The 21,966-nt window shown below is 37.9% G+C and overlaps 1 protein-coding gene across 2 annotated transcripts in view; it reads left to right on the top strand.

Annotated features, from left to right (window-relative positions):
* Positions 1–21,966, top strand: part of Kcnh1 (potassium voltage-gated channel subfamily H member 1) — a 361,447-nt gene that overhangs the window by 11,173 nt on the left and 328,308 nt on the right. For both annotated transcript variants that reach the window (XM_027934788.2, XM_027934789.2), the window contains exons 2-3: positions 12,201–12,324; positions 15,095–15,201. In XM_027934788.2, coding sequence (XP_027790589.2) covers positions 12,201–12,324; positions 15,095–15,201 — 231 coding nt within the window. The remainder of the gene's footprint in view (positions 1–12,200; positions 12,325–15,094; positions 15,202–21,966) is intronic.

Raw genomic sequence — 21,966 nt, forward strand, 5'->3', positions numbered from 1 at the left:
ATGAGTGATATCTGCTCCACTCTATAGACCTCTCAGCCTTAATGTCTTATTTTTTTGCTCTGGAGAGAGAATCTAATTGGACAAGCCATGATGATGTAGTTTGACCAATAGTCCACTCCTGGTTTAGTCTTCTGTGGCAGGGCCTGGGTGGGAGAAGAGGGATATACAGCTATATGATATGTAGAATGGGGCAGATAAAGCTGGACAGGTATTTGGGCATTGCTTCCCAATGGACTGGTGTGTCTCCTGCATTCCTTCCAGGTCTGGGACAAAGTAGATACTCAAATATTTGTATTAGACTGAGCTACTCAGAGATTCCTTCCATCCATGCTAATGGGATACTCTGTGTTACCAAGAATTTTTTTTTTTAAGTAACACACAGAAGCAAATGTAAAACTATATGCAGAAAAAAAATCTTTTTTAGTATTAGCTAATATTTTTATAATGCCTATTTTGAATCACTTTCTTTTTTCACTTCTGGAAATGAATTATTTGTGTTATTCAATGATGATCTAAGACTTTTTGGTCGATGTGTCTATAATATCTGTAGATGTGTGTTAAGAAATTATTATGACTGTGAAACTGAGAATAGAACACCTGATGGGTGAAACTATTGAACTACTTTTTAACCATCAACCACATATACCGATGATTCTTGGCAATAATTCAATATATCACTGACTTCTTATTTTTTAAGTGAAATATCATTCAGTAATAAAAAAGTTTGTGTATTTCTAACACATTTTCATTCTTTTCCATACTGCTTGCAAAACCAATTCATCTGTTTTACTGTTTTAAAATTTTTTATTTGATGCTGAATGAAGATGAAGTCACGCTTTTGAAACCATGTACTTAGGGGTAACCACCCAGTAAATGAAGTGTTTGAGTTTGCTTTTGAAATTGAAATCTCTCTCCCTATTGTAATTTACTAACTTAATAAAAATGTATTTCTGTAGGATATTAAAATCACAGACAAAGCAAATAACTATTGAAATCTCTTGGGAGTTCAGTGTGTTTTGTGCAAAGATTGGGTCCTTGACAATTTAGAAAAGTCATTTTCATGGAATTTTATTGTCCAAAACCACAAGAGAGCCACAAAATGACTTTGGCTGATGTTAAGATTTTAGACCTTTTATTTAGGTGTAGCATACTGATTTAGCTTCTTTGTTTCTCATTCTGTCCTCTCCATTCTTCTAAATATTACCAATCTGATCTGCCTTTTTAAAAGTAATTTCTGGTATGGATTTTATTTAGGTTTAGGTAAATCAAAATATTGTTTCCTGGTTTTTGTTTAGTGCTTATATCTGTAATTCTTGTTCTCATTTATCTGACTTGTTATCTTTCTAATGTTCCATTGTTCTGTGAGAAAAGGAAACTGTATTTTTATTCAAACATGCTTTTTGTAAGAGCACTGATAGCTTTTGAAATCTATAACATTATGAAACATCAAGAAGATGTGCTGTCCTCTAGGTAAAATATCTCAAGTTATTACAAGTGTATTGTGAAATATTTACTGCAGCCCTCTAAATAAGTGTTGCCAGGGAATAATACATTTGTGTGAACGGCTTGCTGAGTGTTGCTTTATCTGTGTAATTGCCCAAACGAGTCACTTCCCTAAGTCATTGCTTTAGTTAGTTTCTCCTTTGTTATTTGTGGTAATTATGATGAAAAGTAATTTTCTAGTAATTTCTTTTTAGAATATCTCTGTATTACACTTTATGGGCAAATGGTAGGTTTGGGATGATTTTAACATGCATGAATACTGTGGTGGAGTTTGGTTCATGTCCCATCAGCTGAAGAAAACTTTTCATGAGAGGGGAAGGGGACTCTTTTCAATTTTTAAAGTATGTTTGTTTTATTCTGTGAACTAGAGGAAAACTGTGTGGGCTGGGGAAAGTTGAATTTAGGAAATCTTACATGTAATTGCATGCACTCTTGCTGCTCTGGACCCTTAGGGAGTAAAAAGGCATCAGAAGGAGGCAGGGGAATTGGCTCATTTTCATCAAAGACCTAGAGACCCTGGGAATTTTCAGATGAGAGCCAATGAATAAATCATGGCAAGGGCATTGGGGTTGAGTCTGCACATTTTTAACTGAACAATGTGCTAGAGACTTGGTCAGTTTGTAAAATATAAATCAGGAGGCAGGTTTGGTGCTCGGATGGCCTATTGGCTGAATGGAAGTTACACTTTCTGCTTGCAAAAGACAGTCTCCAGACCCATGGGTTCACATACAGTGTAACAACTATTTTCCTAGCGTTTACATTGTATTAGTCATTATAAGTAATCTAGAGATGATTGAAGCATATGGGAGGATGAGTGCAGGTTATATGCAAATACAACACCAGTTTAAGGGATCTGAACATCTGTGGGGTTGATGGAATCAATCCTCTGTGGGCACGAAGGTAATACTGTGCATATATTAAGAGCAGATTTATTGGCAGGGTTGTGGTAGCACTACCCGTAATTGTAGTGAATCGTAGTGACTCCTAGTTATTCAGGGGGCTGAGGCAGGAGGATTGCAAGTTCAAGGCAAGTCTTGGCAACCTACTGAGTCCTGAAGAAACTTTGTGAGATCCTATCTCAAAACAAAAAATAAAAAGGGCTGGGGATGTAGCTCAGTGGTAAATGCCCCTGGGTTCAATCCCCAGTAAAAAAAAATTAAATAAATAAAAGCAGACTTCTTGGTTGGACTTAACTGTTTCTAAAGACACATTTAGGTATTTTTAGTGTCTATGAATGGACCAATATATGACTGATTCTACTGTAGAATCCTTTGACGATGTTGTACATTTTTACGTTAATATTGCATATCACATCATGCTCCAAGTCCAAACAAGTCCACTGAACAGCAGCCTGATACAACATGGTTTGATTGAAATGTGAATATTATTTTTAAAAGGTCTTTCTGCTATTTTTGAACTGACTCTAGCATTTACAGAAGTGGTATTTCAGGATAATGATTGGTTGATGACTCCATATGGGCATGCAGGTGGCAGAAGCATCATCTGATTTGATCTTTGTCATGAGCCCAGCTATTTAGAGAGTCATATTTATTGCTTTCAAAAGTATAGAGATCTACTTTAGCATCCTTCCCCACCACCCTAGACCCACAGAGCCAAAGTGACTTACCCACACAGCTCAGAGACAACACTCCAGCTGTCAACTCCATTGTCCAACTTGTCAACTCCATTGTTCTTTCAAATGATGCTCTGGGAACCCTAGAGGTTGCTGGGAAAGGGAAGGGTGGAATATGGTGTTTGTTAACTATCATTCTTCTATTTCTTCCATTGTGGACTAGATTCCTTGATTCTCCATGTAATCTCATGACCTCTTTTTTACTAGGTGACCTCTGCTTACAGACTCTCCACATGGCCTCATAAGTAGCATACCTGGACTTGTCACATGACAGCTCAGGGCTCCCAAGAATGCAAAAGCAGAAGCCACTGGACATTGAGGCTTAGACCTGGGATTGGCACAGTGTCAATTCTACAGTGGAAACAAATCGCAGACGAATCCAAATTCAAGGGGAAAGCTCTATTCAAGGGCATAAATGTGAGGAGGCAGGTTTCCTGGGGGCTACCAATGTTAATTTCAACTGTTTATAGTGATGCTTCGATTATACCAGTTATCATAGAATAAGGACCTGAGACATGTAAGAGGATGCTCTCTTCTAAAAAATACATTTTAAAAAAAGGATAAATAAAGTGAAAAGGGCTTGAACCACACTAGCAGAGCCTGGAAAGGATGGTATTGCCTCTTCCTCTGGAGGTATTCATGAAGAGTCTCATCAGTGTGACTTGGCAGTGCCAGGAGTCAGGAAACTGGGTGACCCCTTAGTACCTTCAGGGTCTTGGAGCTTTGATCCTTGTTAATGTGTTGGAGACCATTTTGATCTCATTCCTATTTACTAGGCTAGAGGAGTCAAATAAGGGTAATAATACAGTATTATCTTTATTACTGGATTAGAGATAAACTGGATTAGAGAACAGGGCAGGGCCCAGAGCCTAGACTAGCTTCTAGAATAGCTTCTAGACTAATAGTCACTGACCTAATTCTAGACCAAGAAATCAGAGCTGACAGAAGTCTGGCAGGACTGTCATAAGTAGGTTCTGAGTACCACAAGGAGACAGGTAGCTCACATGCTGTCTTTCTCTTCACCCTGAGGCACAGGCAAGTCCAAGACATCAAGATACACACAGTGGATTCTTAGCGCGATTGAGTAACTACTGACAGCTCCATCAATGTGATTATGAAGGTAGACATGAGGGGGATAAAGAGAGAGATCAAAAGCATCTACGCCAGGGGCCGGGATTGTGGCTCAGTGGTAGAGCGTTTGCGTAGCATGTGTGAGGCACTGGGTTCGATCCTCAGCACCACATAAAAATAAGTAAATAAATAAAAGTATTGTGTCCATCTACAAAAAAAAAAAGCATCTAGGCCAACAACTTCATCTTTCCAGGGGTGGATGGACACCCCTTCTTCTTGGTGGAAACTCTAGATGTTGAAAGATGGGCATTGTCCTTGTAAACATCAAAATAGAGCTCTACAGCAGAACTCTGTTCTGACAAACCTAGAGTACTACCAGGGAGTTTGAGATAGTTGCAGATTTACAAGTTGTGGTCCTGCTGGTTCCATTAAAGGTTACTACAGAAGTTACACTTAAGAGAATTGGCACTGTTTTTTTTTTTTTTCATTAAAAAAAAAAAAAAAAAAAAAAAACTTTTGTGATGCTGGGGATTGAACCCAAGACCTAGTTAATTTTATGTGTCAACTTGACTGGGTCATAGGTTGCCCAGGTAATGGGTGTTTCTATGAAGGTGTTTTAAGATAACATTTTTAATTCCCTTATGCATTTTAGGATTGTTTTTTATTTTTGTAAAAAAAAAATGCTGTTGGGATTTGTATAGGGATTGCATTCAATCTGTAGATCACTTTGGGTAGTATAGACATTTTAACAATGTTAATTCTTCCAGTCCATGGGCACTGTTCATCTTTCCATTTATCTGTGTGGGAAATTATGGTTTTTGATGTTTTGTTCAAGCAGTGGGTTGCTTTCCTAATTAAGTTTTGCTTGGCTTCAAATTAAGTTTCCATTTACTGAGTGTGGGAAATAGTAAATAATCCCAGAGTCATTTATGTTTGGATGTGGAGTGCATGTCTGCATTTGGCTAGAAACTGTCACTTCCACCAGAGCTCTTGTGTTTGGCAATCTCAACCACTGGGAATATGGCCAGCCACCTGGAGGAATTAAGAAGCCTTGGCTAAGCACAGTGGCTTGCATGGAGTCCTTGCATAGAATCTATACACTTTTTTTCAGGAGATTCCCACTTTCTGAGTCTGTCTATTCTTACAACAGGCAGGTTTATAGACTCATTTGGGTTTACTTTTTAATTTTATTTATTTAATCTTAATTCTGCTCCTGCCACACTAATCAACAGGGGGAAGCTGATTAAGGAGGACTTCCCATTTGGTGGTTTCTCAAGCTCTTGCAGTTGAATTATTTTAGGGGTAACCTGGTTTCTTATGGCTTCATTCAGTTCTACTCATGGCACTGCTTCTCTCCAGGTTGACGTGTGGGGTAGAAGCAAGTTATACTTGTATGGACTCTGGAGCCTCAGATCTGAGTATCTGGAAATTGTCCCTATTCTGCTAGCCACTGGGGCCCAAGTTTGTCATGGTGAACTTACCTTCTCTTGAACAGAATATGGTATCTGACCCACTCCCACCTGCTCCTGGTTCTGTATCTAGGCTCCCACTGACCCTATGGCTCATCTCTAACATTTGCCTTTCCCCTTTCCCCTGGTTGGTCCTAGGCTTTGGCAGTTTGACTGCAGCTCTTCACTGTAGGGTCAGCTTCATGGGTTATATTAACCATCTGTTGAGGCAACCTCAACAACCGTAGGGAAAATGGGAACTTCTGTGTCGTGTCCAGACCTCAAGGGAATGGAAAACGAAACCAGGCTCAGGAGTGCTCAGGTGGTCAGTTTGCTGTGCAGTAGCTTTAGGTCACCCAATATGATGTTCTGTCCCACCCGGAGTTTCAAAGGGGGAGCCAGGCACAAATTCTCCCCTCTTCTCTTTCCCTCTTTCCTTCTACTTGTGTGGAAGGAGGAAGGATCTAGAAATAGGTCAGTACATTTCATTTAGAAAGTAAAAGGGGATAGTTTTCAAGTGAAGGAGGACACCGAACATTGAAAAGACAGGGAAACCCAAGGAGGAACAATTGCTTGTACCCACATCTATATTTACTGAAGGCATCGTTGTATATCACATGGTAGAATTATAATATATGAGAACAATAATGGGACTTTTGGCTCATTGATTAAAGGTCTTCTTATGTACTTTGTCCTAAGGCAAATAAATCCCAGAAATGGTCTGATTTTAGCACTTAATGGAAGAAGAAGGAGATCCTGTGATATAAAGATTAAAATCATAAATTTTGAAGTCAAATGGACCCAGGTTCAAGTTTCAACTCTATCCTGATATAACTGCCTATTCTGCATCGTTAGAGACTCAATTTCCCCTTAAGTAAAATGATGAAATCTCTGCTATTTTGCTCACCAAAGTAATACCATCTCATAAAAATTGTTGTAAAGGTTAAAAAAAATCTAAATATATGAATTAATATATTAGTACAGTACTAAATACAGAGCAAATATCAATAAATGGTACCTGTTCTCAGGAATGCCTGAAAGATTACCTGGATGAAATACTTCAGTTCTTACTTCACCAAAAGCCACATATTCTCAGGTTATCTCTTCTTATAATCTTGGCCATATCTCTAAAGAACATGCATTTCTGCTATTTCTCTATTTGTCATTTTAGATATCACCTGTGGACTTTTGTTAGTTTAATTGAGGCTTTAGCTCACTTAATCTTACTCCCTTTCCTCTCCTGCTAATAGAATTATATTACTCTCTTATTATCTCTGCAGCTTTAGTAAAATATTTATATCTTTCTTTTTATCTTAAAAAATATCTAGGCACCATCTCACGATTGTTCTCTTTTCTTTCTTTAAACTTTTATCATCTGTATTTTTACCATGTTAGGCTGATGAGGTTACGTTCATTACTTATGATAATTCAATGACCTATACTATGACTATGTGTTGATTTTAAAAAATTCCAACAATAATATGACAGTGTGATTTGGTTCTCTTCTTGTATGCTTTTTGTTTTCCTTCATGTTTTATATTTATATATTTTCATTGCCAACCCCCACCCCACTGTCCACCCCAAATGCACACCATTATTGCCTTTTTACATTGTTCCAAATCATCAGGAGCATCATCATATACTAGCCTACTTTATGCCTCGATAACTCTCTTTTGAAGCTTCTCTTCTCTGAACTACGTATATTAAATACTTTCTATTATCTTCCTTCCCTACTTTTACATTTGAAACCACTTTTTCCCCAGTTCCCGTTTGTATTATTTATTGAAAAAACAAAACAAAACAAAACAAAACACTTTCTCATTTTGCTGGTACACATCCTCAAGTAACTTTCTAAGAAAGAATGTGTGGAAAATAAATTCTCCAAATATTTGCATATCTGAAAATATGCAAATATTCTACTTTTATATTTGGTTGTTTTAATTTATTTAAAAGAATATTTCCTGGATTTTTCCCCTCTCTCTCTTTCTTTCTCTCTTTTTGCTGTTCATGTTAGGGTTCCTCTTGCTTATCATATTGAATAAATTTTTAGGTCTTATTTTTTCCCTGTATGTCTTGTCTCTTTCTCTTTCTGACCTACTTTTGGTTAGACTTTAGGTTTTAACATTTATGTTGAATTTTAAATTTCTACTTATTTTTAATTTATGAGAGCCCTTTATTCTGTTATGGCTCTTTCCCTCCCATTGTATCCTTTTTTTTTTTTTTTAATGGATGTAATACTGCTGGAATCTCTCAAGGAGACCAATTAGGGATGTTGGTTTTTAAAGTTCTTTTTCCTCTGTTACTCCTGCTTCTTTCACAGTGATTTATGTTGGCTCATATTTTATCATATTCTCATTTTTATGTTTTTTAAAGATCTTTGTAATCCATTTATTTTTATTTGACTGGGGTCTACGATAGAAAGACAATGAACACATCTAGAAATAGGTCAGTACACAACATTTTAGGAAGTCAAAGGTGAATAGTTTTCAAGTAAAGGAAAAGACAAAGCACGGAGAAGATAGTCAGGAAAACCCAGAGAAGAACAATTGCTTCTACCCACATCTATATCTCCTGAGGGAACATCTGTATTTCCTGTGATCAAACAGTTACTTGTAAATGGCTGTTTTTCCCTCTTACACATAGATAGTATCAGTGGAGAATTAGCCATGAAAAAGTTCGCTCAGTCTCTCCTCCTATGTGTAGGTGTTCTGAGGGAATTTAATCACTATATTAGGAGGCCAAAAAAAAAAAAAAAAAGATGGTTAAACTGACTAGAATTCATTTGCACGCAGGGATCATTTGGTGAATTTTGTATTTCTTTTTAAGGCTTAGTTGTTCATTTCGGGGAATGTGAGTTACTCGGGAAGAGAATACCAACATAAAGATTCTGCTGCCTCCATCATAAACTGGAAGCTTTGACGTTCCAGCCTGGAGAAGCTCACCTCCCGCCATCTTCCTACCTGTGCTCTCATCTGAAATGTTTGAATGAATCTGACTTGTCTTATGAGGCTAGAGCAAGTTCAAATGTTGTCTGCTCTTATAAAAAGTCCTTTGCCTCCCTCAGAGTTAGTTGTTTTCTGACCCGTTTCTTTAGTTAGATGTGCACATGTCTTTTTGTCCTGTGAAGTTCTTGGAGTGCAGAGAGCATGTCTTATCAATCTGTAAAAACCCAGGGTCTTGCATTATACTGGGTTTCTAGTGGGTACTCCAGAAGTATTTATGTATATATGGATCAGATAGTGGAAAGGGCTGGTTATAGATTTCCATTAAAGTTGTACTATAAAAATAGTAGGTTTACAGATTCACTCCTTGAGGTTGTATTTTATGTTCCTTTTAAATAGATCAAGAATGGACTACTCTCAAGAATGTACCACTGCATTTAGTTTCTTCTCCTCCCTGTCCCTTCTCTGCAAGGTCCTGGCTCATATGACTTTTGGCCCCTCTCCTTGTCTTCTTCACTAGTAGGAAAAAAAGTCTTCTGTCTCCTGTGCTGATTGTACGAAGGTTAATCATTTTTCAAAACCTGACTAATCAATAAATAAATTCATCTATGAAGGGTGGAGAAGCCTGTTTGACCCAGACATAGTCACCTCCCGAGATAGACAGGGATGGTTACCCATATTGTGAATAAATTATAAATGCTGTCCTTGAACAAAATTAGCCACTCCATCATAATACCAGACCTTAAATTATGCTACAGAGCTATAGTAACAAAATGGCTCAGTATTGGCACCAAAATAGGCATGAAGACCAATGGTACAGATAGAAGACACAGAGACAAATCCACATAAATAGAGTTACCTCATACTAAACAAAGGCACCAAAAACATACATTGGAGAAAAGATAGCCTCTTCAACAAGTGGTGCTGGGAGAACTGGAAATCCATATATAACAAAATAAAATTAACCTCCCATCTATCACCCTGCATAAAAGTCAACTCAAAGTGGATCAAGGATGTAAGCATTAGATGAGAGACACTGCACCTACTAGAAGAAAAAGTAGACTCAACTATCCATTATATCTGCTTTGGAACCTAAAGCACAAGAAGTGAAATCAAGCTGGGCGGGGTGGTACACACCTGTAATCCCAGTGACTCAGGAGGCTGAGGCAGGAGGATCACAAGTTCAAAGCCAGCCTCAGCAAAAATTGAGGCACTTAGCAACTCAGTGAGACCCTGTCTCTAAGTAAAATACAAAATAGGGCTGGGGATGTGGCTCAGTAGTCAAGTGCTCCAGAGTTCAATCACTGGTGCTCCCCACCCCCACAAAAGAAAAGAAGTAAAATCAAGAATCAATAAATGGGATGGTATCAAACTAAAACGCTTCTTCACAGCAAAGAAAACAATCGAGAATGTGAAGAGAGAGCCTACAGAATTGTAGAAAATCTGTACCACCTGCACCTCAGATAGAGAACAAATCTCCAGAATATATAAAGAACTCAAAAAACTTAACACCCAAAACTACAAGTAACCCTATCAATAAATGGGCTAAGGAACTGAAACAGATATTTCACATAAGAATAAATATGATCGGTTAACAAATATATGAAAAAATGTTTAACATGTCTAGGAATTAGAGAAATGCAAATCAAAACTACACTGAGATTTCATTTCACTCCCGTCAGAATGGAAATTATCAAGAATACAAGTAACAATAAATGTTAGCGAGGATGTGGGGAAAAATGTACACTCATACATTGCTGGTAGGATTGCAAACTGGTGCAACCACTGGGGAAAGCAGAATGGAGATTCCTCAGAAAACGTGGGATGGAACCACCATTTGACCCAGCTCTTCCACTCCTTGGTTTATACCCAAAGGATTTAAAATCAGCATACTACAGTGAATCAGCTACAGCGATGTTTATAGCAGCTTACTTCACAATAGCTAAGCTATTGAACCAACCAAGGTGCCCTTAAACAGATGAATGGATAAAGAAAATGTGACATATATACACAATGGAATATTAGTCAGCCATAAAAAGAATGGAATTATGACATGTTGCCAGTAAATGGATAGAACTGCAGACTATTAGGCTAAGTGAGATAAGCTAAACCCCCCAAAACCAAATGCTGAACATTCTCTCTGATATGTAGATGCTAACACACAATAAGGCGGGGGAGGGAAGAATAGAAGTTCATTGGATTAGATAAAGGTGAATGAAGGGAAGGGAGGGGGAATGGGAATAGGAAAGACAGAATGAATCAGATATAACTTTCCTATGTTCATTTATGAATACATGACCAGTGTAACTTCACATCATGTACAACCACAAGAATGGGAAGTTATACTCCATATATATATAATATGTCAAAATACATTCTACTGTCATGCATATCAAAAAAGAACAAATATAAAAATTGGCCTCTCAATTGGATAGGGACCATTATTTCACTCTACATAGTGAAACACACACACACACACACACACACACACACACCCCCCAATATGTACACTCTCCAATTATAACATAAAAGAGTATGCAATATTTCTTTTTGGGAGGTGAAGGTGGGTGGTATTCTGTGGAGAGGGGGGAGCCAAGCTAAAACAGTGATTGCAAGTAAGTTTCAGGTGTTATTTGATTAATTTAAATTCTTGAAAAGGATGGTTGATTTTCTGAGAATAGAAAAAAAAATTGAATACTTTTGGTCTTCAAAAATGTCAGAAGTAATGAGAACACACAAAGCCTGCCAGCTAGGTCTGTCCTACTTAATTGTCCCATCACCCACACCATGTGGAACACCCATGAAAACTTAAATTGAGCAACAAATATGACATTATGGTAACTTTGAAATAATTATGATGTTTGCAGAATTGAAAACTTGGGACTTTACCATCCTAAGTGAGTGGCAGGCTGGTGCTCTGTGAAAAAGCACCAATGTCCAGCTTAATGACCACAAAATTTCAAAATCAGTGAGAAGGAATTATGGTTTGAGCATCTTGATCTCCCTCTACAAAGTGGTCACATGAGGGAGATCTGTACACACTTCCCCACAGGGGGGAGGTTCCTTTACAGTGTGTGTGTGTGTGTGTTCCTGGAGGTAGTGCTCAGTATCCTTCCTCTGCCTCCTAAGAAGGTCCTCTCAGAATGGGGAAACGCTTGTCATGGTCAATACAGCCAATTTGTACCTTTTGGCCAAGAGACTGACAGGGCTAAGATGCTGGACAGAGCCCAGAAGAAATTACTTTTGGATTTTCTTCTGCTCTATATTATTGGTATGCTTTCACTTGGATGAAAAATTAGGACTTGAGTATGTATCATAGGAATCCGCTGGATTTCTGCAGGACTCATTGGTCGATTGGTTAAGTATGCTCCCTTTACTAAGCTGTTCCTGGACTACAGTAATCTTAGTTAGCATTTGCATCCCAAGGAATCAGTTCTAAAGCATTGTTCTTTCATATCATAAGGCCATATTACTGTTCAAGAGACTTATTTTTTTTTGAAGGGAAGTAGAAATACCTGGATTGGTTGACATTATTTACATCCTTACTGAATCTCAGCTAATATCTTGCCTCACATGCCCTTTTCTTTCCTTTTATTTTAACAGATACTAATTTTGTGTTGGGGAATGCCCAGATAGTGGACTGGCCTATCGTGTACAGCAATGACGGATTTTGCAAGCTGTCTGGTTACCACAGGGCAGAAGTGATGCAAAAAAGCAGTACCTGCAGGTATTTATGTTTGGGCTTTGTTTTGGTGAATAATCTATCATGGTGTCTTTTGGAAAGAGAAAATGGTTTTCTCAGTTTTGGAATTACCTTCACCTTATTTAGTTTTTTTTTTTAAATTTTTTTTAGTTGTAGATGTATACATCTACAACTAAAATAAATAAAATATCTTTATTTTATTTATTTTTATGTGACGCTGAGGATCAAGCCCAGTGCCTCACACTTGCTAGGCAAGCATTCTACCACTGAGCCACAACCCCAGCAGCCCTCATTCCATTTTTATTGAGGAATTTTTATTGCAGTATGTTCTCTCATTCATGAATGTGCTAGGAAAATCAAAGAATATGTTCAGCATGGTCCCTACAACTGAGAAATTTACCATCACTCAGTAAGATGGGGAGAAACTTAGAAAAGCTCAGAAAAACCATTTTATCTATTAAAAATGTGAACTCAAAAGCTTATGAAGTTTCATATTGAATAAATGTGAAAGACTATCAAATAAAATTAAATGAAAATGAAAAGAAAATTTAGATGATTGAATTAATATTTAAGAATTTATGAACATTTTAGAGAAGAGTAATTTATAATGTTGGAGACAAAAGCCTTTTTAATAGAGTTTTTTTTTTTCCTCAGCTCGAATTCTTTGTTTCAGAAAAAGAGAAGAGAGTCAATATTTTGTGCCTTTGTAATTTGTACTGTTAGATCGCTCTTAGCAAATTGTGCTAACAGCAAATCTTGTGTATTTGAGCACTACCAAAGCATTTTCAAGGTGTTGAGCTGGGCATGGAGCCTGGATCCTGCCAGACATTCCTCTGCTGAGCCCTGGCAAGGTCTTGCTTGGTACAGCATGGCCTCTGGCTCCTCTTCTTCTCCTTCTTCAGCCTTTTCTCATCAGCGGTGTTTGCATGAAGTGGAATCGTTTTTCCAAACCTGCCAAATTAAGAAATAAACTCATCATCTATGGAGGGTGGTAAAGCCTGCCTGGTCAGACATACTTGTCTGTTCTCAGAGGTTACATTTTCATGTATTAAATCAGACAAATACCAAGTTTGGTGAAAACATTAAATGTTTGGAAACATTTTAATTTTCTTAAATTTTATACTGTGATGACTGAGCAATGGAAAATTTAAGATTTTTTTCCCTACTGCTCAGAGGTTTAGAAATTATGACTCTAACTGCAATAGAATGCTGTTATATTCTTTCTGTGATGGTTTCTTCTTAAGTACCTATATATCTGTGTATCTTCATCTTCATTGCATCTGTACTTCATGTATATAATCAATAAATTGAGAAGATTACCTTCATTTTTTTTTTGGTGTAACTTGAACAGCTTTTCCTTACCTTTCTTTCTTCTTATTGGGTATAAACACTTTCAAAAAAATCAAATAAAATATCTTGCTAATTTAGCAAACTTTTATGCACAATTCAAAACAAGTTATTTAATTACCTGGCTGGTCCCTTCTATAGGAATAAATAAACCTCTGTGCTAGCTATATTCCTAATAGCTCAGGAACCTCTTTGGCTTATTTCCTATATTGTAGATATTTGCAATCTAATGTTCAGGTAGGGGAAACTTACATCTACCCTGCTTGAAAGAGTACCTAAGACTAGTAAAAACTGGGTGTAATTACAGCACTTCATCTATATGAAGACTCAATTTTACAATGATTTATGTTACTTTGGGAAGGAAATTGCTAGCATATAAACCATCATTTCACTTAAATGATGGTCACATATCTAGAAAATTAACTCAGAAAGAGAAAATCTCTTGTTCTCAGGTAGGGATAATTTAGTGTTGATCTATTCTTCTTTTAAAAGACAGTTTAACAAAGTATTCTCTTTTCCTGGTATGTAGGTAAAGAGAACAACTTAAAAACAGAGACCTATATATGCAACAAAATGAAACTAAACTCCTATCTCTCACCATGCACAAAACTCAACTCAAAATGGATCAAGGACCTAGGAATAAAACCAAAGACCCTGTGCCTAGTAGAAGAAAAAGTAGACCCTAATCTCCATCATGTGGGATTAGGCCCCAACTTTCTTAATAAGACTTCTATAGCGTAAGAATTAAAATCAAGAATCAATAAATGGGGGATGGATTCAAACTAAAAAGTTTCCTCTCAGCAAGAGAAACAATATGTGAAGTGAATAGAGAGCCTTACATCTTGGGAGCAAATCTTTAACCCTCACACAACAGATAGAGCACTAATCTATAAGGTATATAAAGAGCTCAAAAAGGTAAGCACCAAAATAAATAAATAAATAAAAAATAATAACCCAATAAATAAATGGGCCAAAGACCTGAACAGACACTTCTCAGAACATGATATACAATCAGTCAACAAATATACAAAAAAGTTCATCATTGCTAGCAATTAGAGAAATGCAAATCAAAACCACTCTAAGATTTCATCTCACTCCAGTCAGAATGGCAGCTATTAAGAAGACAAACAACAATAAGTGTTGGTGAGGATGTGGGGGAAAAGGCACACTCATACATTGCTAGTGGGACTGCAAATGGGTGCAGCCAATATGGAAAGCAGTATGGAGATTTCTTGGAAAATTGGGAATGGAACCACCATTTGACCCAGCTATCCCTCTCCTTGGTCTAAATCACTAAGTCTTTTTGATCCAACAAATATTTTGGCATTCACATGTGCATCACAGTGCCTAGCACAGAGCTGGGGTACAGAACAGGTATTTAACATGTGCTCATAGAATAATAAATATCTGTTGATTTGCTAACTTGAGCTCTTCGGTTGATTTGCAGTTTTATGTATGGGGAGCTGACTGATAAAGACACAATTGAAAAGGTGCGGCAAACCTTTGAGAACTATGAGATGAATTCCTTTGAAATTCTGATGTACAAGAAGAACAGTGAGTATTCAAACCATTCTCAATCAGACCTTTATGTGCTTGAAATAGCAAAATCTCTCCTTCTCCTCTGTTGCTGTCTTGGTTTTTCTTCTTTCCCATCAAGTGAATGCAATTACTTGAAGCCATTGTATATATTGGGATAAATATATGATTGATCAGTTACACTTCTCCTCACAGGAACATTTGATGAAGTTCTTGTCATTAACCTGTTAAGACTTCTTCATCTATTTTGCTGACAAGAATTAGTGTTCTCCCTATGAGTTCCCTTATGGTGAGATGCTGGCTTAAGGCTCTTGTCGACTAAGCTTCTTAAAGTGGGAGGGACATGGTAGGACAGAAACTGTTCAATTTATCTTTGTTTCTGTCTTCCACAGTGCCTGTAGAGCAGTAATAACTTCACTAGATGCCCAATCAAGTTTCTGAATAAAATTTTGTTCTTCTCATGGCCTTAGGAGATAGGTATTAATAATAATCCATTATTTATTTGTGTTTGTTTTGGTTACTATTATTTCCATCAAGTGTGTTAATGAGATTTCTAGGTCAATAGCCACTTACAAGTATGAAACTTGCCTTTCTCTTAAGAAATTTCTTGTCAAGAGAGATTAGCTATGTTAATTTGCATGGAAAATGAACACATGGTCCTAGCAGGCCTTCAGAGATGTTAAATAGTGCTTTGTTTCTGTTTTAAAACACTATTTTGTTTGTGAAGAGTCCTGTTTTTATATGTAGGGTTGATTAGTAGGTTTTTGATTCAGTAGAACATTCCAGAATGGCCCAGATGGGCACAAGGATAGGTGTTTATTTGGTGGTATATTCAGGTCTCAGTGATTCTTCACTCTGGAAAGCAAAGGGCACATGTTGCTTTTATCTGGAAGGAGCTGGGACTCCTTTGTTCTGTCTAGACTGTTGGAGCAACGGAGAGGATTGTTTGCTTGGTGGCCTGTGCAGATATCGATCTGAAAAATGAACCATGGCCTTCAATAAATTCAAGGGGGCTGTTCCCACAGCTTTCATTCTGCTCTAGCTTTCTCCCTCAGCCAGTAGATCTTGTTTCTGTCCCACTTTTAGCTATAACGGGAAAGAGGGGAAAGATGGGGAGGAGCTCCATACCCGTCCTTCCCCTTGGGTGAGCACAGCTCAAGCAGCAGCTCTTACCAGGAGCACCTTGCAGCAGCCTTCTCATGGGCAGATGTGGTCTGCACGTGTGTCCTGAGCTGAGTAAGCTGGTGGTTTTCTACACTGCAGCTCCATGTACTGGACAGTAGGACTTTCTCCATGACACAGAACACTGACTGGGTAGGTGTATCACATAAAGAATACCTTGCATGTACATTTTACTTGAGAGTTCTTGAGCCTTATTAGAGTATGCATTCTAACTATAACTCGCCCAGATTCTAACTATATGTATTTGGCACAAAAAGAGAGAGGGAAACATAATTTAAATTGCATTAGTGGGCTGGGGTTGTGGCTCAGTGGTAGAGTGCTTGCCTAGCACACGTGAGGCCCTAGCTTCGATCCTTAGCACCATGTAAAAATGAAGTAAAGATATTGTGTTCACCTACAATTAAAAAATAAATAAATATTTAAAAAATTAAATTGCATTAGTGATTTTACTTGCCATTTCTTGTGGTGAGTATGAGTAAGAGATGGGAAAAGGGAACCTTCCATACTCCATCTGTCCTTGGAGCTGAAGGACCTGTATGATGAGTGTCTTACTGTACTGAAAATGAGTGTGAAATTGAAAGTTCTGTATTTCATATAGACATGAACTCTCTATGTAAGCCAGCTAGTTCATGAACTATCCACACAAGCCAATTAGTTCAACTTATGGTCTACTGAAGAGTCGACATCTCTCCTCTCCCTGGAGGTTGTGGTAGGTTTATTGATTGGTAAGTGACGACCTCCAAAGTGGCACGTTGACCTGGGCACAGGACTCTATGGATATTAAGATGTTTTAAGAGTAATTATGGTTATACCCATTTTTAAAATACAGCCTTTAATTTTAGAAATTAAACTTTATGTAAGGTATGACTTGACCCTATTTTAACATTATTGATTCTCTAAGCCCTGTGAAGTAGGTATGGTGAAAGTTAAATTTTTCGTCCGAGGTCATGTAGTGCCAGGGCCTGACGTTTAGTGTTCACTCTGTGGCCTTTCTTCCCAGTCTAATTGTGGGCACAAGGCAGGCCACCACATATAGTTATAAAGGCTACACCCTGCCTAGGGGCCAACAAGAAATCAGCTTGTCATTTGCTTGCTGAGTCTTCTACATGCCCTGGTCTGAAATTGCATCTATGGTAGGAAGGAGTTTCTCTCTGTGATTTACACAGAGACATCTAATGTGCCAGCAGAGGTTCCATACAGGTTAACCCTGTACATAACGCCTTGGGCAAGAAATTGAGGAAATGAGACATGAAAATAAGGAAATGATTTCTTTCTAGGAGTCTGATCACTGTCCCCCAACCCCCTCCAAGTCCCACCCTCTCCTGAGGAATTTAGAAATTTTACATTATTTGTTAAGCCTGGGAGTTATACAGTTGCATTGGACTCTTGTTTCTTTCAACAGCTTTTTATTGACCAGCTACATCAGATACCGGCCTTGCTGTTAGAGATATAGGTTTGAGAAGAGATGCAATGTCTGCTCTTGCAGCATTTGTAGGGGTGGTGGCAATCTCCACAACACAGAGCCATAAATATTTCGATGGAGATACCATATAGGTGGGTCCCTTAACCCTCACTTAGAAGACATGAAATCCTTGCAGAAACTAAAGGGAAGATGGGAGTTGGCAAAGAACAGGGCGAGAAACATCCCTGGCTAATGAAATGTATCTGTAGAGGGCAGCAGGGGAGAGAAGGAGACTGAGGGCTCCAGAGTTGCAGAGCAATGCTTCTCAGACTTGACCTACACAGTGGCTTAGGACCTCACTAAATTGCTGAGGCTGGCATAGAAATGCAAATGTCTATGTAGCGAGTCTGAAGAAGGGTGTGAGGTTCTGCTCCCAGGTGATGCTGATGCTACTAGTCTACAATCACACTCTTGAGGAGCCAGGACAGAAAGAAACTCCAGTGAAGACTGACTTCCTTGACTACATGGTGTGTACCTTTCGTGACTCTCTCTCTTGTACCTAGTGCGGTGCCTGACACTTAGAAAATGCTCCATCAAAATTCATGGAGTAAATAAATACATACATAAGTGAGGGGAAGCTAGTGATATCCAAGAGGTTAGGAAGGGTAAGTTACTGATTTTAGAATCTGTTTCAAGAGTAGTAGTGATGGGCAAGATGGTAGGGGTTGAGGGGCTTCGAGGGGTCATGAGATTTTATTTTAGAAAGATGGCGCCAGTTAGATGGTAGGATTAGACTGGAGTTAGAGGAGTTGTTAGAGTTGCCTGGTGACAAGATGACTGTGGCCAAGTCAGTGGAAGAGACATGAAGTGGAGAGATATCCCAGGGGGACAATGACACGAGATGGGGAGTAGGGACTTTTTGGTGGTTCCCAGTGACTGGCTCTTCCCTCATGGCTGAGCCCCAGGCAGACGCCAGGAAGTGGGAACCCAGGACTCCCAATTAGGAAACCATTTTCTGGCCTGAGGCAAATCATGCTGCTATCTAGTGACCAGCTTGAACACAACTGTGAATGCTGAGGGAGTTTGAAAGGAACCCAAGAGTTACCAAGAATCAGGTGAATGGAAAAAAAATTACATGATTTGAAGTGAGGGCACTGAGCCAAGGCCTGAGCAGAGGGTGGGCTTTCTCTGCCCAAGAACACTACAAGAGGAGGAGCGAAGGGGAGTAGGAATGGGTCCTCAGAGGGGAGGAGGACCTTGTGTTTCCCTTCACCTCTGTGGAGGAGAGTTTGCTTCTGCTTTCAAACTTCTAGTTTCAATAGAGTGACACTTTCAGCCCTTTAAAGCAGCGTCGATTCCCATGAGGGAAAAGTCTATACTGTTGAGACTTTAAGAAGTAAAATGTTTCCATCTAAAATAATGTTTATTTTGCTCTCTTTTTAAATCAATGCATTTTTATCATGGAGAACACCCCAAAGAAAAGAACCCAAACGACTCAGAGAAATACTATTATAATATGAATTTCTTGACGTGTTTCCCATTAGTTTTTGGCTGAGATTTGGACATGTATACACAATTAAAAATCATAGATTTATTTACCTTTTGTTGCAAAATATTTCCATTAAATTTCTTATAAAATAATTTAGAAAGAATTTTCTTACAGCTTCCTCTATTGCTGGACACTTATGAGGCTTTAAGTTTTCATTATTAAAAACAATGCTAGCCAGGTGTGGTGGGTCACACCTATAATCCCAGGAACTCAGAAGGCTGAGGCAGGAGGATCATGAGTCCAAAGCCAGCCTCCAGCAATTTAGTGAGGTCCTAAGCCACTCAGAGAGAACTTGTCTCAAAGTAGAAAGTAAAAAGGGCTGTGGATGTGACTCAGTGGTTAAGTACCCCTGGGTTCAGTCCCTGGTACCAAAAAACAAAAAACAATGCTTAAGTAAATGTCAAAGGTATTTCATTGACATTATGAAATAATTCCTAGAGGTTGAGAATTTCTGCATCAAAGACACAGGTTCCTGAGACATTTTATCAAGCAGCTGTCCATTTCCAAGTTCACATGCAGAATGGGTCTGGCTCACTGCACCTCACCTGTTTGAATAGTATAATTTTTAAATTATCAAATTGCCCACAATTAACTTTTTTCGTTTAATAAGTTTTTAAGTTTTTTCTTCTTTCCTATCCATTTAAGATTACCTTTTAAAATGTTAATTGTTCAGATTCTTTGTCCGTATGTTCTATTTTAATACAAGTGATTTTCTTATGGGTTTTTTATAAGCTCTTAATAGTTTGTTTTTATTTCCTTCCCCATTCTCATTCTTTAGTATTTTCAAGGGTATTCTTTAGTATTTACAAAGGTCTTTTATTGATAAACATTGATGTTTGTCAACATTTGGGGGGAGTTGGGAGTAGTAGCAATGGTTTCATGATGTGGTGTGGAATGAGTATGTGGGAAAGTACTATGTATGTTGAAAGATGGATTATTTGATAGGTTCCTATCTATTGGTCAGTTGAAAATCTGTCATTTCTGTAAGTTACTTACCTCATATTCAGTAGGCTATATGACTTTCTTACACTGCTGCCAGCCATCATTAATGTACTAATTCAGTGAATATTTATGGGATCACTCTTGTACCTGTTAATTAGTTTTCTATTTTCTTTCTTTTTTTTAGTTGTAAATGGACACAATATCTTTATTTATTTATTTTTACTTGGTGCTGAGGATCAAACCCAGTGCCTCACACGTGTGAGGTAAGCACTCTGCCACTGAGCTACAGCCCCAGCTCAGGTATTCCATTTTCCAACAAGAAAATCAAGAAGTATCTGGCCTGATAAAAGCAGCATACCCTCTGGACAATACTCTCTGCATTCTATTCACATGGCTGGAGGCCTGGCATTTGGGAGCTCTGGTCAGCTTCCCAGAAAGAGAAGCCCAGGGAAAGGCAGCTCACAGCAGTTCTGCTGAGCCAGTACCTACTGGAGAATCTTTTGGCCACCTGCTTATTGATCACCTTGGCACTGGGTTAGACCCTCTGGGCTTCGGAGATACAGACATGAGCAACTGCCTCTACCTTTGAGGAGATTGCAGACTAACTGTGGGGACAAATCTAATAGGTATAGCAACCATATTTGCCTATTTTCCTAGTGGCTTGTCTTTTATCTATTCTGTAGGAGTCATTTGTATAAAATGAATATTGGTCCAAAATCACACACATATTGAAAAATATTTTCCCCATTAACATTTTTTTCTTTTAACATTTTTTTTAAACAGAAGCTTTTTAATCACATAGAAGGTCAAAACTCTAATGGCAGCATTTTCCTTTATGGTTCTGAATTTTATATAATACTTAGGAAGCTCTTCTCCTTACGTAAGCAATAAAAATGCTCTTCCCTTTTTTCCTTCTATACCACAATAGCTGTGTTAAAATGTTTAGGGCATTAAACCATTTGAAATTTGTTTTTATATATCATGTGATTTTTGCATTCTGACTTAATTTATTTTCCACATTGTTTAGTCAGTTGTCCCGTGTTACTAAATAACACAGTCCTTCCTTTCTGATTTGAAATGGCCTCTTCTTTATATGCAAATTCCCATCTAAACATTGGTTTATTTCCATCCCCTCATTTTCCAGGAATCTTTTTGTAGTTTATTATCTGTTTGAATTTGGTTCAGAGACTTGTCCACTGGGTTCTCTGTATTCATAACGGGGATGATATTAGTAGCTATTCCACCTTAGAGAGTTGTGAGAAGTAAGACACGATGTGTAAATCTTTAATAAATATTATTTTTTTGTTGTTGTTTGTTTTGGGAACAGTGCCAGTAACTCTGAAATGCTGTAATAGTCCCTGTCATTATTTTCTTTCTAAAAATTTCAAAGATTTCTTGGCCATGATCACACCTTAATTTTTCTATTTACGTTGTTGAATTTCAATTCATCAAACTCTGAGAAAAACATGAAAGCACAATAAAGATTTCAATTGATAGTGCATTAGATTTATATATTAAGTGGGGGAAGTTTGACATCTTAGAAAATTGAATCTTTTCATCTACGATGTTAACATTTATTTAGGTTTTGTTTTATGCTCTTTAATTACATTGAGGCCGAAGAATTGATTTTCCTAGCTTTCCCCTTGCTATCCTTGGCACGGGCTCTCCTCCCTCAGAACAGGCAGAGGCAGCTTCAGAATTTCATTAA

Source organism: Marmota flaviventris, chromosome 12 (assembly GCF_047511675.1).
Source record: "Marmota flaviventris isolate mMarFla1 chromosome 12, mMarFla1.hap1, whole genome shotgun sequence".
NCBI classification, from domain to species: Eukaryota; Metazoa; Chordata; class Mammalia; order Rodentia; family Sciuridae; genus Marmota; species Marmota flaviventris.